This window comes from Sapajus apella, unplaced genomic scaffold, assembly GCF_009761245.1.
Source record: "Sapajus apella isolate SASKATOON/1434 unplaced genomic scaffold, GSC_monkey_1.0 scaffold152, whole genome shotgun sequence".
In the NCBI taxonomy this organism is placed as follows: domain Eukaryota; kingdom Metazoa; phylum Chordata; class Mammalia; order Primates; family Cebidae; genus Sapajus; species Sapajus apella.
Genome location: NW_022437092.1, coordinates 1,907,281 through 1,924,656, shown reverse-complemented (window position 1 = coordinate 1,924,656; position 17,376 = coordinate 1,907,281). Strand labels below are relative to the sequence as shown.

General features: G+C 56.6%; 1 protein-coding gene across 7 annotated transcripts in view; it reads left to right on the top strand.

Moving 5' to 3' along the window:
* Positions 1-17,376, top strand: part of ADGRL1 (adhesion G protein-coupled receptor L1) — a 59,022-nt gene that overhangs the window by 30,843 nt on the left and 10,803 nt on the right. For 2 of the 7 annotated variants that reach the window (XM_032265805.1, XM_032265802.1), the window contains exons 4-12: positions 5,772-5,881; positions 9,422-9,439; positions 13,031-13,852; positions 14,745-15,059; positions 15,667-15,770; positions 16,057-16,242; positions 16,565-16,603; positions 16,769-16,952; positions 17,144-17,269. In XM_032265805.1, the coding sequence (XP_032121696.1) occupies positions 5,772-5,881; positions 9,422-9,439; positions 13,031-13,852; positions 14,745-15,059; positions 15,667-15,770; positions 16,057-16,242; positions 16,565-16,603; positions 16,769-16,952; positions 17,144-17,269 (1,904 nt within the window). The remainder of the gene's footprint in view (positions 1-5,771; positions 5,882-9,421; positions 9,440-13,030; positions 13,853-14,744; positions 15,060-15,666; positions 15,771-16,056; positions 16,243-16,564; positions 16,604-16,768; positions 16,953-17,143; positions 17,270-17,376) is intronic. The other 5 variants (XM_032265807.1, XM_032265803.1, XM_032265806.1 and 2 more) reach the window with 5 other exon arrangements.

Sequence of the window (17,376 nt, the reverse complement as noted above, 5' to 3'; positions counted from 1 at the left end):
GTTTAAGCAATTCTCCTGCCTCAGCCTCCGGAGTAGCTGGGATTACAGGTACCCACCGTCATGCCCAGCTAATTTTTGTATTTTTGTAGAGACAAGGTTTCATCATGTTGCCGAGGCTGGTCTTGAACTCCAGACCTTGGGTGATTCGCCCACCCGACTTGACCTCCTGAAGTGCTGGGATTACAGGTGTGAGCCACCGTGCCCGGCCAGTGTATTTGAGTATGAGTGTGTGTGCATTTTTGAATGTGCGATTAAATGTGTTTTTGTGACTAAGTGTGTCTCTAAGTGTGTGTGAACAGGTATGGGTGTGTGCAGATGTATGTGATTAAGCATATGTCTTTGTGTCTGTTTTTATGAGTGACTGTGTATTCTGGGTGGGTGGGTGTGTGGGGGTGTGTGTGTGAATATGGGTGTATGTGTTTGTGGGTGAATATGTAGTTATAGGTCTGAGTGTTTGAGTATGTTTAAGTGTATGTGAGCAGGTGTGGGTGTGAGCATGTGTGTATTTGTCTTAGAGTGAGCATGTGTGTTAGTGTGTGTGACTGGCGGAGACGTGTGTTTTCATGTCTGAGTGGTGGGGTGGATGGGTAAGCATCTGTGGGGGTGGATGGGTGTGGCTGTGTCTTTGTGTGTTTAAATGTGTCTGTGGGTAGATGTGTGTATGTGGATGAGTGTGTGTGGTTGACTGGGAGTGTATTTGTATTTCTTTGAATGTGTGACGGTGTGTGTGAGCTTGGAGGGGTTGCCCCAGGCTGAGGCATCACGTGTGCAAATCTTCAGAAGCCTCTCTCACACCCACAGTCAGTCCATATAGAGCCAATCAGCCCTTCCTTCAAATTACACCCAGGCTGAATGTGGTGGCTCACACCTGTAATCCTAGCACTTTGGGAGCCCAAGGTAGGGGGATTGCTTTAGGCCAGGAGTTCAAGACCAGCCTGGGCAACATAGCGAGACACTGTCTCTACTAAAAACCAAAAAATAAATTAGCCAGTCATGTTGGTGTATGGCTGTGGTCCCAGCTACTCAAATGACTGATGCAGGAGGATCACTTGAACCCAGAGTTAGAGGCTTCAGTGAGCTATGATCCCAGCACTGCACTCCGTCCTGGGTGACTGAGTGAGACCCTGTCTCTTAAAAACAACAACAAAAAGGCCAGGCGGGTGGCTCACGCCTGTAATCCCAGCACTATGGGAGGCCGAGGCGGGTGGATCAGCTGAGGTCCGGAGTTTGAGACCAGCCTGGCCAACATGGTGAAACCCTGTTTCTGCCAAAAATGCAAAAATTAGCCAGAAATGGTGGCATGCACCTGTAGTCTCAGCTACTCAGGAGGCCGAGGCAGGAGAATCGCGTGAACCCGGGAGGCAGAGGTTGCAGGGAACCAAGATCACGCTACTGCACTCCTGCCTAGGTGACAGAGCAAGACTTTGTCTCAAAAAAACCAAAAATGTGTTACTGGGGGATCACTGAGAGCCCCAGGAGAGCAGGAGAGGTTGGCCAGGGGGTGAGAGTGTTCAGGTGGCTGAGACAGCTGGGCTGGGCTGGAGGCGCCTCATTATCTACTCCTCCTCTCTGTGTCTTAAACTGCCATTCCTCTCCAGGAATCTTGCCCCTCTTCCCTGCTTCCTGTCTCCTGTCACCCCTGCATGGCTCCAGCCTTTGGTTAGGCTGCGCACCCCCTCCCTGAGAGCCCCCTCCCTCCTGCCTCTCCAAATTCTCCCTGCTGACTTCATTCAACACCAGCTTTGGGGGACTGCATTCTTATCATCATCTCTCTAGCACCTAGTACAGCATCTGGCCCAGTTCCAATCTCCATGGGGAATGCTGTGCAGAACAGTTACTGGGGCTGAGGGAGTACGCTGAGGCCTCTGGAGTCCCATCCAGGATTTGCCGGGGGGCCTCAGTCCTGTCTCCCCCGCTGCTCCACATCCATGCCTGGAGACTTTTTTTTTTGAGATGAAGTCTCGCTCTGTCCCCGAGGGTGGAGTGCAATAGCACAATCTCGGCTCACTGTAACTTCCGCTTTCTGGATTCAAGTAATTCTCCTGCTTCAGCCTCCCAAGTAGCTGGGACTACGAGCATGCACCACCACACCTGGCTAATTTTTTGTATTTTTAGTAAAGACAGGGTTTCATCATATTGATCAGGCTGGTCTCAAACTTCTGACCTCGATTGATCTGCCAGCCTTCGCCTCCCAAAGTGCTGGGATTATGGTCATGTGCCACTGCACCTAGCCTAGGTATTCACTTGTTGGTGGACATTTGGGCTGCCTCCACTTTTTGGTGATTGTGAATAACGCTGCTGGGAGCATGCATGTACAAAGATCTGCTCTAACACTGGTTTTAAATTATTTTGGCTACAGTAGTCCCCCCTTATCCACTCGGGAAATGCTCCAAGAACCCCAGTGGATGCCTGAAACTGCAGAGAGCAACTGAACCTTATATGTACCACGTTTTCTCCTATACATCCCTAACTATAATAAAATTTAATTTACAAATTAGGCACAGCTGGATGCGGTGGCTCATGCCTGTAATCCCAGCACTCTGGGAGGCCGAGACCAGCTGATCACTTAAGCCCAAGAGTTCGAGACCAACCTGGGCAACATGGCGAAACCCCATCTCTACTAAAAATGCAAAAAAATTAGCTGCGTGTGGTGGTGCATGCCTGTAGTCCCAGCTACTCAGGAGGCTGAGGCAGGAGAATAATCAGCCTGGGAAGTAGAGGCTGAAGTGAGCCATGATCACACCACTGCTCTCCATCCTGGGCAACAGAGTAAGACCCTGTCTAAACAATAATAATAATAAAATAAAATAGGCTGGGTGTGATGGCTCACGATTGTAATCCCAGCACTCTGGGAGGTGAGGCAGGTAAATTGTTTGAACCCAGGAGTTTGACACCAGCCTAGGCAACATGGCAAAACCCCATCTCTATTAAAAATACAAAAATTAGCAGGGTGTGGTGGTACATAACTGTAGTCCCAGCTACTTGGGAGGCAGAGGCTGGAGGGTCACTTGAGCCTGGGAGGCTGAGGCTGCAGTGAGCCAAGATTGTACACTGCACTCCAGCCGCAGTGATAGAGTGAGACCCTGTTTCAAAAATAATAATAATAAAATAGCCACAGTAAGAGACTAACAACAATAATACATTTTAGTAGTAAATTATTGTTACATAGATGAGGGTTACCTGACCATAAGCACTGTGATACTGTGACAGTTGACAGATAAATGAGATGCCCGCTAGCGACAACAGACAGGGAGCAGATCCAGCGGGGACACGTCGCATACAGCATGAGATTGCATCAGGCTACTCAGAACAGCACACAACTTAAAATTTATGAATCGTTTGCTGCTGGAGTGCAGCGGTACTATCTTGGTTCACCGCAACCTCTGCCTCCTGGGTTCAAGTGATTCTCGTGGCCTCAGCCTCCCCGGTAGCTGGGATTACAGGTGTGCTCTACCACACCTGGCTAATTTTTATATATTGAGTAGAAATGGGGTTTCACCATGTTGGCCAGGCTGGTCTTGAACTCCTGGCCTCAGATGATCCATCCGCCATAGCCTCCCAAAGTTCTGGGATTACAGGCGTGAGCCACCATGACACCTGATCCCAGTGAGTGAGTGAGTGAGTGACTGATTGACTGATCGATTATTTGAGATGGAGTCTTGCTCTGTTGCCCAGGCTGGAGTGCAGTGGTGTGATCTCGACTTACTGCAATCTTACAAGCAGACACTCAAGAAGGGACTAAGGATCTAGCAGGGAGGGAGAAAAAGGTGGGGCAGGAAGGGACATGGGAAGGTCTATATCCATCCGCCTCACCCTCTTCTTTAAAAATAGAGCACTGGCTGGGCGAGGTGGCTTACGTCTGTAATCCCAGCACTTTGGGAGGCCAAGGCGGGCGGATCATGAGGTCAGGAGGCCTCCTTGGTTCAAGTGATTCTCCTGACTCAGCTTCCCAAGTAGCTGGGATTATAGGCGCGCGCCACCATGCCCAGCTAATTTTTGTATTTCTAGTAGAGATGGGTTTTCACCATGTTGGTCAGGCTGGTCTTGAACTCCTGACCTCATGATCGGCCCGCCTTGGCCTCCCAAAGTGCTGGGATTACAGACGTAAGCCACCTCGCCCAGCCAGTGCTCTATTTTTAAAGAAGAGGGTGAGGCGGATGGATATAGACCTTCCCATGTCCCTTCCTGCCCCACCTTTTTCTCCCTCCCTGCTAGATCCTTAGTCCCTTCTTGAGTGTCTGCTTGTGTTCAGTACCCTTGGTTAAGAGCAGGACTGAAGGGGAGACACAGGGCCTCTTCTGCTCCATACCTGTCTGGAAACGTCTCAAACTGTGTCCATGCCTGTGTCCTGCCTGGCCTAGCCCCAGCCTGCTGCAAGGAACAGAGACCCTGACAGAGGGGACAGAGAGACAGACAGCAGATGAGACACATCTTTTTGTTGTTGTTAAATACGTTCTCCCTTACATGCTACCAGCCCCTTGGGAAGTTGACAGTGACTTGGAGGAGTTCCCTCTTGGGAACTGAGAATGGCTTTTCCCAGGGGACGCACTCTCCTGGCTGCCCTGGCTATAAGTCTGCACAGCAGCACTGCCCAAAGGGTAGGACGTATCCACGAGATGGTGTGAAGTGGACACAGCTGGACCCTGAACAGTTCATTGATCGTGTATCTGCAGAGGCACCACCTCACGTGTGCGGCTTCACATGTATTACTCTCCATTGAACAATGAAGGGGCTTTAAAGTCCATGTAAAGAAAACTGCCAAGGATATAATAGTGTTGGCTATACTCAGAATGAAAGTGATGAGGGTTGGTCAGGAAAGCACTGTTTAGGGGTGACTCCTCCTTCTCAGCCCTGAGCATGATGCTGTGCTGGGGCTGAAAGTAGAAGAACCCTGATGGGAAAGAGAGAGCAGGCAGGAAATGGAAAACAGTGCCCACACAAGGCCTCTGGGCTTGTATTAGCCTGTTCTTACACTGCTATGAAGAAATACCTGAGATTGGGTAGTTTATAAAGGAAAGAGGTTTCATTGGCTCATAGTTCTGCAGGCTGTACAGGAAGCATAGCGACTTCTGCTTCTGGGGAGCCTCAGGAAACTTACAATGCTAGCAGAAGGCGAAGGGGACGCAGGCACGTCTTACATGGCCGGAGTTGGGGGGGGGGAGCTGGGCCTGGTGGCTCATGCCTGTAATCCCAGCACTTTGGGAGCCCGAGGCAGGTGGATCACGAGGTCAGGAGTTCAAGACCAGCCTGGCCAAGATAGTGTAACTCCGTCTCTACTAAAAATACAAAAAATTAGCTGGGCATGGTGGCACGTACCTGTAATCCTAGCTACTCGGGAGGCTAAGGTCGAGAACTGTTTAAACCCGGGAGGTGGAGGTTGCAGTGAGCTGAAATTGCACCACTGCACTCCAGCTTGGGCAACAGAGGGAGACTCCATCTCAAAAAAATAAAAAATAAAAAGAGAGCGGGGGAAGTGCTACACACTTTTAAACAACCAGATGTCAGCAGCACCAAGGGGATGGTGCTAAACCATTCATTAAAAACCGCCCCCACCATCCAGTCACCTTCCACCAGGCCCCACCTCCAACACTGGAGATCACAATTCAACATAAGATTTGGGTGTGGACACAGATCCAAACTATATCACTTGGTTTTCAGCTCCACTGCCTCTTCCCAATTTGGGGGAGTCTATGACACCCTGACTTGGAACATGCACTGCTCCCAGCCCATTCTATGTCTTTCTTTCCCAATGCCCTGTCTCTCTTCCGCAGGTGTAACAACCGCACCCAGTGCGTGGTGGTTGCCGGCTCGGATGCCTTTCCTGACCCCTGTCCTGGGACCTACAAGTACCTGGAGGTGCAGTACGACTGTGTCCCCTACAGTGAGTCATTTTGTTCCTTGTGCAGACATGGGCCCTTCCCCCATGAGTGAGTGAGGAGGAGACACCTTGACCCATCACACAAGTGTGCACATGCATGGGGCCTGGACACAGGGGGGACAGCCAGGCCTGCTCCCTCCAACACACATTCTCTTCTCCCAGACACCACTGTCCACACTCAGTGCCTGCTCCCCCGCCTCACAGACCGTCCCCTCCTGTGGAAGCACCTTTTCCAGCTCTCCTTACCCCAGCCCCCTCACCCTGCTTCTTCATGCACCCTGTGCTCATTTCCACACTTCCAGGCCGTGGTCCTGTGTGCTGCCTGGCACACTTACATCTCTCTCTTCTCTCTTGGCCTCGATACTTTTCTTGCCCATCTGCCTCCCTCCTCTTCTTACATCCCTTCCTTTTCTGACCCTTCTCATCCACCTTCTCTTCCTCTCATTCACCCCATTGCCCCTCTCAACACCTTCTTTCTGTAGGCACCCTCACTCCCCACACGCCCGTTCCCAATCATGGAAGCTAGACTATAAACCCATAGAGTGGCATACCACCCTTTGAGGCCTGGTGGCAGATCCAGGGTGAAGGCCTGGGGAACATTTTCAATAGATTCATAGCTCCCCATTGGTTTCCCCATTATCATGTAGCACTTCCTGTCTGCAAAGGAAGTGCCGCCATGTTTGACTGAGGGTGGCCTGAAGAAAGTGATCTGGGGAGCCAGAAGCCTGGCTGTCTTGCACCTGACCAAGGGGAGCAGACAAAGACAGGGTCTCTCCTCCTCAGCACCCTGTCCTTGACATCGCCTTTTTCCTGCCCTCTCTCCTTCCTCCCTCCTTCCCGTTATCCCTTCCCCTCTCCTCCCACAATGGGTTCCATGTAGCCAGCCTGGTGGTAGGGCCTCCAGGCAGAGTGGGGAGAAGCAGGGCCACCAGGGTGTCTGAGTGTGGCGGGCCAGGGTTGGGGACCAAGAGGCCCTCTCCCTCCTCTCCCATCCCACCCCAACCTTCCCTGCCAACCTTTGATTTCTCCTCGCAGGTGACTCGATGCTGGGGAAACAGGATCCCTTCTGTGCTTCCATAATTTTCTTCTTTTACTCCTCGTCCTTTCCTTTCAGCACCTGAGGCCTTCAGCTACCACCGAGGGGGATGCCCATCTGCTCCTTGAAGCCTCCCCACAGCACTGGGGACACGGCCGACCCCCGAGGCTGGGATGGCAGGGAAGCGGGGGCCGGGAGGCAGTGAGCTCAGCATAGAGGGGCAGTCAGATGGGTGTAGTTTCAAGGCTCAACTGGGCTCTTGAGTTTTTTGTCTTTGAAATCTTGAGCAAATTACTTAATTTCCCTGAGCCACTATGGAAGGAAGTGTAAGTTCGAGAGATGATGTGTGAGAAGTGCTTGGCCCAGGGCCGACCGCAGAGTCGCTCCTGGTGGCAGGGTTTTGAGTGTCGAGTGTAAACTTGCCAAGGGCAGAGGCTTCATCTTCATCTGCCGCCCCAGCGCCCAGACCCATGCCTGGTTCAGAATGTGCTCAGTAATAGTACTAATGCCCTTTAAGCCAGCTGAGCCTGTTTATTCATCTGTGATGGTGTGGGGGGGTCAAACACCTTCCCTGGGAAGCTGCAAGGAATAGCGACAGTGTGTGTCAACCTTGTGTGTGCCCGAGCTTTAGATGCAAAGGAAATGGTGCCTGCTTCTGCTTTTGCCAACCATGTGGCCTCACTTCACCGAGCCTCAGTTTTCCCATCTGTAGACAGGTTCTTGAAAGACGGCCCATGAGGTACCTAGCATAGTGGCTGGCCCCTTGTGAGTGCTGGACATTTCGTAGTCTTTGCTTTTGTTGCAACTTCTTGTAATGCCTCTTGTCAATTATGATTATTGCTATGGTAATAGAAATTAAAATAATAATGGATCATGAACCCAACTTCTCTTGAGATAAAGGGCAAAAAAACCTCCGTGGTCCAAGTGGAAGCCAAAGCAAGTAGACGAGACGCTCAGGTCAAGCAGCAGAAAAGAAGGTAGGGCAGGAGAGGAGCTGAGAGACCTCCTGGAGCCGAGGCCCTGAGTGTGGTCCAGGGGCCACAACCCACAGAGACAGGCGGGCTCCAGGGACGGAGGGCAGGACAGTTCAGAGGTTGGGCAGCCGCCTGTCTGATGGAAGAGAGGTAGCCTAAGCCCTAGGGGAGACAGGAGGCACACATACGCTGTGGATGTTGGGGGCAGAGCTAACTCCTGATCCTCCAGAGGAAGGAGGCTGGAGTTAAAAGAGGACAGGGAGGCCAGGCACTCCCTTGTCCCCCCAAATGTTCGCTGAGCATGTACTGAGTGCTAGGCCCTGGGTGAGGCGCTGGGAAGGGAGCCAGAGGCCACCCTGCAGAGCTCCCTGATGGAACCTTCAGAGAGGGGCCAGGAGAACCAGTCCCTCTGGTTAGAAGTTCCTGAGGTGCCAGGGATGCAGAGGGGAGCGGCCTGGGCAGTAACCTGGCCCAGGGCTTCAGAGGCTGGGGTGACCCCAGTGCTGGTGTGGGTGGCAGGGGGCACGTGATGTGTGGGGACCCTCCCACACACTGGACAAGCCCTACTAACGCTGGATTTGCTTTGCAGCTGAGCACAGTCTAACCGTGCCCCTTCCTCCCCCAGGTGCCGCCCGCCCACAGGGCAGCAGGCAGGGCGGAGCTCCCAGCTCCTGGGCCCCTGGGCCCTGGGTGGGTTAAGCAGAGAAGCTGAGCCTCAGGCTTGCCCCGGGGGAGCCTGGGAGCTGTCTGTGCCCCCACCTGCTGTCCTGCCCAGTCTGTGTCCCCTATTCCCCCCACCTCTCTGCCTCCGTCTCCCCGACCCTGGGTCTCTCTGGGGCCCGGGTGCATCCGCCTGTCTGCCTCTCTGTCGTTCTGTGTCTGGCTCTGCCACCTTCTCTCTGTGTTTGCTTCTTCTGGGTTGTGAGGGCTTGGGGGAAGTCAGCTGGACCTGGATGAGGCCAGCACAAAGGGGAAGCAGTTCAGCCTGTTTCTCGGCTGGGTGGGGGCCCAGGCCCTGGGAGACACTGAACCCCTTCCCCTGGGGCGCCTGGTTCTAGCAGGAGGGCAGCAGGCAGGGTGGGAAGGAAGCCGAGTGGCTCCTCTACCCTACCACTCCCTGGTGCCCCCTCTGACCAGAGCCCACCTCCCACCTGGGGCTCCCCACTTGCTGTCCCCTCTGCACCAAGGGTGCCCCCTCCCACCTGAGGGCTCTGTCCACCTGCCTGCCTGTATCCCCCTTCCACCCCTGTGTCTCTGTGTCTCTTCCCTCCTGTGTGTGTCCCCCTCATCCCTCTGACGGTCTCCCCGGCACCCTCTCGCCCCACCTGACTCCCCCCAGAGGAAGGGACCTGGGGGCGGGGGCCTGAACTGATGCTACGGAAGGGGTTGGGGAAGCAGGAGCGAGGAAGGAAAGGAAAAGGGGGCGTGTTGCCAGAAAAGAAACGAAAGCAATTTAATCTCTTTTTTTTTCTCTTTTTTTCTTGCACATTTTTTTTTTCAATTTGTTTTCTCTCTCTCTTCCGATGCTTAAAGTAGAAGTGGAGCAGAAAGGTAAACGCACTGTTACCAATGCTAACCCCTAACTCACACTTTGTTCTACCTGTACCATACTTATGTGACCTGCCCTCCCTCCCGGCCCCTTCTTCTCTCCCCCACCCACACTCGGTCCGGTCGGTATCCCCCACCCCGGGTTGTCTTCCCAGTGGGGCCAGCCCTGGTGCGGCCACGGGCATCTCCACCCTCCAGATACCCACGGAAGCTCCTCTCTGAGCTTGGGCAGGATTTTCTCTCTTGCTGTTTCTGTCTGTCTCTGTCCCTCCTTCCTGGTCCCTGGCCCTTTCGGGGGACCTGGCCCTCTCTCATACTTCTTTTGCCTCCTTCAGGAGAAGTGTATAAGCATCCAGGGCGGGTGGGGAGGGAGGGACTCCCTTCCCCGGCTCCCCCCCCCGGGGCACCGGGTGAGCTGTCTCTCTCTCTCTCTGTCTCTCCCCTCTCTCTTCCTCCTTCCCCTGCACCTTTTATAACATGTTTCTGGTTCAGGGGAGGCGGGATGGAGGGGACACTACTGTTTTCCTTTTGGGGAGCAGATTCCTCCTATGTCTCGGGCTCCTGGTGGCTTAAGTTCCTTCTGGTTTGACGTTTCCAAGGCCCAGAGCTGTTTTGGAGCACGGAGCACCAGTCCTCCCCACCCCCAACCCGATCCCCATCTCTGACCAGCTGGGGGCCCAGCCCTGGGGAGGGGTGTCAGCTGTCCCCAGCCCTGGGAGGGGGTAGCCTGCCAAAAAATGAAAAATGAGGGTGAGGGGGTGGGGGCGGGCATCCTGGAGGGGGGAGCGAGGGGTGGGGGAGCGTGTTTTCTGTTTCTTTCACACTTGCAAAGCTGCAGTCAGGGTTTCTTCTGGGCTGTTGTGGTTAGAGGACCAGGGGAGAGGGGCGGCGGGCAGGGGTGCACAGTCTGGGGACTTCCACAGACTCTGTAATTTCAGGCAGAGAACTCCCTAGTGCATGGGATGGGGCTGTCCATTATTGTCGGGTGCTGCTGCTGAGGGGCGCTTCTAGGGTGGGATGTTAGGGATGACCATTTCTTCCCCAGAAAGTTTTGGGAAATTGACCCATCTGAGGCCGGCAGCAGTGGGCAGGGCTGGAGGAGGTGGCCTTTAGGGATCCTTTTTGCCTTGAAATTACGGTGGTCTGTGGAGCATCCCTTATGAAGGAGGTGGGGCAGGGTCCCTCTGAGCTGCTCCCCTCCCTGTCTTCCCCTCTCCCCCATCTCAGAGAGGCCTGGGCTACTGGCCTGAGGTCCGCCCCCTCACCGCACCCCTCCACGCTCCGCTCTCTCTCCTGGAGTCTCTCTCCCTCCCAGCACCAGCCACTCTTCTTGCAGGCCCACTGGTTTGGATGCGACACCACTGGAGCTTTTCTCTTCGAGGGCCAGGGCAGGGCGGGTGGGGTGACGGGGCAAAGGAGGGAAGAGGCGGGATTGGGAGCTTGGTGCTGGGGAAGGGGCCTTGCTGTCCAAGGCCCCAGACAGACCCTTCCTCATCTTCTCCCCCTCTCCCTGGGGTTGACCTCTAACCACGTTTTTCCTCCCGAGACCCTCTAACCAGGTTAGGCTCTGAGGCCTCCCACCTTCCCCTTCACACAAACACGTCCCCTCAGATGCCACACACCTCGCGGGGGGAGGTGGGGCAGGGTGGTGACCGGCTTGGGCAGAGGCCAGTGTGCTGGATGGAGGGTGCAGGCCAACCCCTTGGGGCATCAGGGACAGGGAGATGGCCAGTTGCCAGGGCCCAAGCCAGGGTCACTCTGGATCCTGCCCAGCTCTGTGTCCCAGACTCCCCTCCCTGTACAAAAACTACATGCTCCTGGCTGCTTCGTGCCAGGGGTCCCTGAGCCACCCTGTCCCCAGTGCTGTGAAGGGAGTGCTGCCTTTCCTCTCCCTCCCAAGCCTGCCGGTAGTGGGGAATGAGGACTATCTCTTACCCAAGCTCATCTTGCCACTGGGCTGACCCCCAAGCTGGTGCCAGGTCCCAACCCTCCCTGTTCCCCTCGGGGCCAGCTGCTTTGGTGACAGGCCAAGCAGGAGCAGAGAATTCACTGCAAACCCCCCACCCTCGCCCTAGTGCCCTCACCCTGGCCTGTGTGTGGGTTCTGCTAGCCGGGAGGTGAGGGAGGCCCAGCCATCCTGGATGGAGGGGTGCGTGGATGTCGGCACTTTGGGAGGAGGTGGGGGGTCTGGCCACACTGACCCCCGGATCAGTCAAGGGGAGGCTAGAAGTAGGTGGCACTGGGACGTGACTGGGCAAGGGTGGGCTGGCCAGCAGCGGCCAACGAGATGCAGTTGAGGTTTTCCTCCTTTTCAGGGATTGGGGGGGTGGGGCGGGGCCCCCCACCTTTCTGACATCAGCGCTGCCTTGGTCCCTCCTCCCGAGCCGGGGATGGTTGCAGGTAAATCGGGGTCCGGGCCAGGGGAGGTGGGGGGCCTGGCTGGGGCGGGCTGGGTCTTTATCCTAGCGCCTGGTTCCCTCCCCTGCCCCCTCCGAACTGGACCTGGGACTGCCCCCCCGAGGGGACCCTCAGTCGGGCCTGGGACTTGGAGTGAATTCTCTGCTCACCCCTCTCTCCTCCGCCAGCACTAACCCTTTCTTCCCAGGTGGTCTCCAGTGCGGCCTCTCACGGAGCCAGGATCTCGCCAAGTCCCCACATCCCCTTGTCTCTCTTCCCTCTGCACAGCTCTCCTCTCCCTCCCCAACTCTCCCGGGAGTCCTGTCCCTCTCCATGTCCCCACCCCCACCCCCACCCCTGTGCACAGTGCCACTGTCTGCTGCTGAGCCAAACCCCATGAGAGACCCTGCCGGCTGGGGGCAGGGCAGGGCACCCTCCAGGAGGGGCCAGACTCTTCTGTTCCCTATCCTAGCCTGGGAGCTGCCTCTGGGAATCCCTTCCTCGGCTACTGACTTCGTGGGTACCGGGTGCGGGGTGGGACACAGGCTGCATCAGGAACCTGGGGAGAGAGTTGAAACCCCTATCCTTCCCCCAGCCTGGAATAGGGGGACACTCCTGACACCCACAGTGGGTATAGAAACATCATTCTACCTTGCAATTTTTGCAGGAGGAAGAAAGTAGAGTTAAAAAAAAAAAATTGGGTGTGGTTGGTGAAGGATGGGACCCTGGACCCTAGCTCTTCCCTGGGTGGCAGAGAGGAGGGAGAAGGGGCCGGGTGCTGATTCCCTGGACAGACTGTAGTGGGGAGAACTTGCCCCCACTTAAATCACATGGGACCACCTCTGGGAGGTTTCTTGCCAAACTCCTCCCCAGCCTGTGGGGTCTCTAGCAGCCAGGGAAGGGAAGAGGGCACCACCTCCCCCCACTAACCCCACTCTTAATGGCCTCCAGGATTCACATCTCCAGGGAGAGGGGCAGCTGGGCAGGGCGGGGGGAGGGGGGTCGGGTCCCAGCCCGGAAACCCCCTTCCCATCACCAGCCCTACCAAGCAACCGTGACTGCAGCAGCAGGAGGGGACGACCTGGCTCCCCACCCAGCAGCGTGACCAACTTGCCTCTCTCCTCCCTCTTTCTCTTTTTTCCCATTTGCCTCTGCCCCTCTTCTCCCGTCTCTTCCCCTCCCGCCTGCCCTGCCCAGTCTTCGTGTGCCCAGGGACCCTGCAGAAGGTGCTTGAGCCTACCTCGACACATGAGTCAGAGCACCAGTCTGGCGCGTGGTGCAAGGACCCGCTGCAGGCTGGTGACCGCATCTATGTGATGCCCTGGATCCCTTACCGCACGGACACGCTGACTGAGTACGCCTCATGGGAGGACTATGTGGCCGCCCGCCATACCACCACCTATCGCCTGCCCAACCGCGTGGATGGCACAGGCTTCGTGGTCTATGATGGCGCCGTCTTCTACAACAAGGAGCGCACGCGCAACATTGTCAAGTATGACCTGCGGACGCGCATCAAGAGTGGGGAGACGGTCATCAATACCGCCAACTACCACGACACCTCGCCCTACCGCTGGGGTGGCAAGACCGACATCGACCTGGCGGTAGACGAGAATGGGCTGTGGGTCATCTATGCGACTGAGGGCAACAACGGGCGGCTGGTGGTGAGCCAGCTGAACCCCTACACGCTGCGCTTCGAGGGCACGTGGGAGACGGGCTACGACAAGCGCTCTGCGTCCAACGCCTTCATGGTGTGTGGGGTCCTGTACGTGCTGCGCTCTGTGTACGTGGACGACGACAGTGAGGCGGCCGGCAACCGCGTGGACTATGCCTTCAACACCAATGCCAACCGCGAGGAGCCTGTCAGCCTTGCCTTCCCCAACCCCTACCAGTTCATCTCCTCCGTCGACTACAACCCTCGGGACAACCAGCTGTATGTCTGGAACAACTATTTCGTGGTGCGCTATAGCCTGGAGTTCGGGCCACCCGACCCCAGTGCTGGTGAGGACGACTCACTTCCAGGCATGGAGCCTGCCTGTTTTTGTCTCCACCCCACCCCCGACCCCCACTCTCTGGGTCCCAGGGCGGGGAACCCCATCCTGTGAGCTCTTGGGGATTGGGAGGTAAAGGAAATTCACAGCATGTGACAGAGGCTGTTCTAAGTACTTCACAGCCATTAACTCACCTCCTCACAGTCTATGACACAGGGGTCCTTACTGCCCTGTTTTGCACATGAGGACACTGAGGCCCTGCACGGGTAGGGGATTAAGTTATTTGAGGATTTGAACCCAGCCTCCCAACCACTGAACTGCACTACCTCTCCCGAGGGCTTGGGCACCTTTACCCCCTTGGATCCACCAAAATCCTGGGTGGAAGTCCAATATCCACAAAACCAAAGAGCTGAGCTGCTGATGTTGACTGGGTTGGGGGCAACTCCAGTCTTCTCTTGCACCCCTTAGCTGCCCTGCCAGCTCTGTGCAGTCCCACAGCTCCAGGAAGCCCAGTCTAATCCCATATTGTTTGCAAAATGGGGAGCTGAGGCCTCACCAGAGGGAAGCAGCGTAGTCAGGTTACAGAAGCCGAGGTCAGCTAGAAAGAGGATGGTAGGTAGTGGTGGGGCTGACCTGGACCCAGGAAGGCGCCTCTCTCCTGATCATTCTCTCAGATATTATGGTACACATAGTGAACTTTTACCACCCTTTCATACTTTATATGGTCCTGTGGGCATAAGGGACTTTGGTGGGCACAGAGAGGCGAGGGGAGATCTACAACCAGACCCAGCGAGACCCAACATGTGTTTCCCCTTTAGGAGGTGGTGAAGGTGCTAGGGTGGTCTGGGACCCCCTGCCTAGCCAGGCACGCTGTGGCATGGCCCTGAGCATGGGGATGACCCTGTCTTGTATCCCCTCTCCAGGCCCAGCCACTTCCCCGCCCCTCAGCACGACCACCACAGCCAGGCCAACGCCCCTTACCAGCACAGCCTCGCCTGCAGCCACCACCCCACTCCGCCGGGCGCCCCTCACCACGCACCCAGTGGGTGCCATCAACCAGCTGGGACCTGATCTGCCTCCAGCCACAGCCCCAGCCCCCAGCACCCGGCGACCCCCAGCCCCGAATCTGCATGTGTCCCCTGAGCTCTTCTGCGAGCCCCGAGAGGTACGGCGGGTCCAGTGGCCGGCCACCCAGCAGGGAATGCTGGTGGAAAGGCCCTGCCCCAAGGGGACTCGAGGTGAGTACAGAGGCTGTGGCCAGGGGGCTAGGGGCCATGCCCCCCAGGGCTCAGCACAGATGAGCATGGGTGGGTGGTGGTGTCCGCTGGGGCAGGGGCTTTCTGAGGGCAGGGGTCATCCCCAGTGACCAGCAGAGCCCTGCACACAGGCCACTCAGCCAGTGCCCCTGGGCCCCCCTGCAGAACCTACAGGGAGCCTTCAGGAGGTGACCGGGTTCCTGGCCTCAGGCTGACCTGGGACAGCCCAGGAACAGCCAGCTTTACGTGGGTGGCCAGCTGAAGTGCGAAAAGGGTGGGGCCATGTGTCCTGGAGATCTGAGGGGAGGGTTGGCAGGTGCTTTGTGGTGGTGGGGGGTGCATTCCGAGATGAGCCTTGATGGAAGGTTCTAATTCTGGAGGCAAAGACGGGGCAAGAGGGAGAGCTCAAGGGGAAGTGAGTGGTGCCTCTCTTGACTGTCTGGCCCGCTTCATGTCTGTTTCTCTGTGTTTCCCTCATGTCTCTCTTTGCCCGCTCGTCCCCTGCTCCGTCATCTTTCCCCCTCTTCATCCCATCCTTCTCTTCTTATTTTTGGTTCCCTTGTCTGTTCCTGTCTGTCTGTCCCTGCAGGAATTGCCTCCTTCCAGTGTCTACCAGCCTTGGGGCTCTGGAACCCCCGGGGCCCTGACCTCAGCAACTGCACCTCTCCCTGGGTCAACCAGGTGGCCCAGAAGGTACCAGCCACTGCCCCTCAAAGGCAGGCATATGTGCTCGGGCCCAGGGCCCAGCGGGGCTTATGGAGCAACTGGGGAGACACGGGCTCGCAGGTCTGGAAGGCAGGACTGTGGGGTCACTTCCCCAGCCCACAGAGCGAGCAGGGACAGATGGGGTGGGAAAGGGCAGACAGCGACGGGGAAGCGGAGAAAGATGGGAGAGGCTGCACAGGCCAGGGAACCCAGGGAGGGCAGGATGGTCCCTGACAGACCTGGATTCTCCCTCCCCACCCCCCACCTTATGCAGATCAAGAGTGGAGAGAATGCAGCCAACATTGCCAGCGAGCTGGCCAGACACACCCGGGGCTCCATCTACGCAGGGGACGTCTCCTCCTCTGTGAAGCTGATGGAGCAGCTGCTGGACATCCTGGACGCCCAGCTGCAGGCCCTTCGGCCCATCGAGCGCGAGTCAGCTGGCAAGAACTACAACAAGGTGGGGCCTGGTGCTGGGGCTGACCTGGTGCGGGGTCACCTGCCCCCAGTCTCTGGAAGTATCTGACCTGGTACCTTCCAGCCCGGCTGCCACCCCCACTCACTTCTCAGAGAGGAAGGAACCCCAAGGACTGCTGGGTGTCACTCCTGTGCTGCCCCAGATGGTCCTGGGGGTTGGGGATCCCTGAGGAAATGTCTTGCTCATAGCTCAGCCCTGGGTCAGTGGTAGCCATAGACAACAAAGCTATCCAGATATGACAGTACTTGGGTTAGGGAACCGGCACCCAGGGGCCTGGCCCGACATCACTTCCATCTCTTTCTAGATGCACAAGCGAGAGAGAACTTGCAAGGATTATATCAAGGTAAGACCTGAGGGGTTCCAGTGTAAGGACCATGGGCTCCAGCTGATGGGGGCTGTGGGGGGCCAGGGAATAGGGTTGGAGGTTGAGAATAGGGCACACAGAGCCCACCCAGAGAAATTAGAGGGTATTAGGGGGCCTCACAGCACCATCCCCCTGCTTGTGCAGGCTGTGGTGGAGACAGTGGACAATCTGCTCCGGCCAGAAGCTCTGGAGTCCTGGAAGGACATGAACGCCACAGAGCAGGTACACACAGCCACCATGCTCCTGGACGTCCTGGAGGAGGGTGCTTTCCTACTGGCTGACAACGTCAGGGAACCTGCCCGCTTTCTGGCTGCCAAGGAGAACGTGGGTGAGTGCCACGGTCAGTCACCCAGGGCAAACTCAGACACAAACCTTAAACCACAGGGTTCTGGGCTGGAGGCCACAGGGGGGATACCCAGACCTTGGGCATCTTGCCACAGGGTCTCGTTATGCAACCTGAGCCTCTGGACTGCTAACAGACCCCAACTGTGTGTGCCTTGCCTTCCCCTGTCCCCACAGTCCTGGAGGTCACAGTCCTGAACACAGAGGGCCAGGTGCAGGAGCTGGTGTTCCCCCAGGAGGAGTACCCGAGAAAGAACTCCATCCAGCTGTCTGCCAAAACCATCAAGCAGAACAGCCGCAATGGTCAGTGCCCCTGGGGCCTCGGGTGGGGAGGCAGCCCCTCATCAGCCCTGTGCCACTGTCTCTGCGCCATTTATGGAGGGCAGTGGTCCTGAACTTCTCCCATGCTA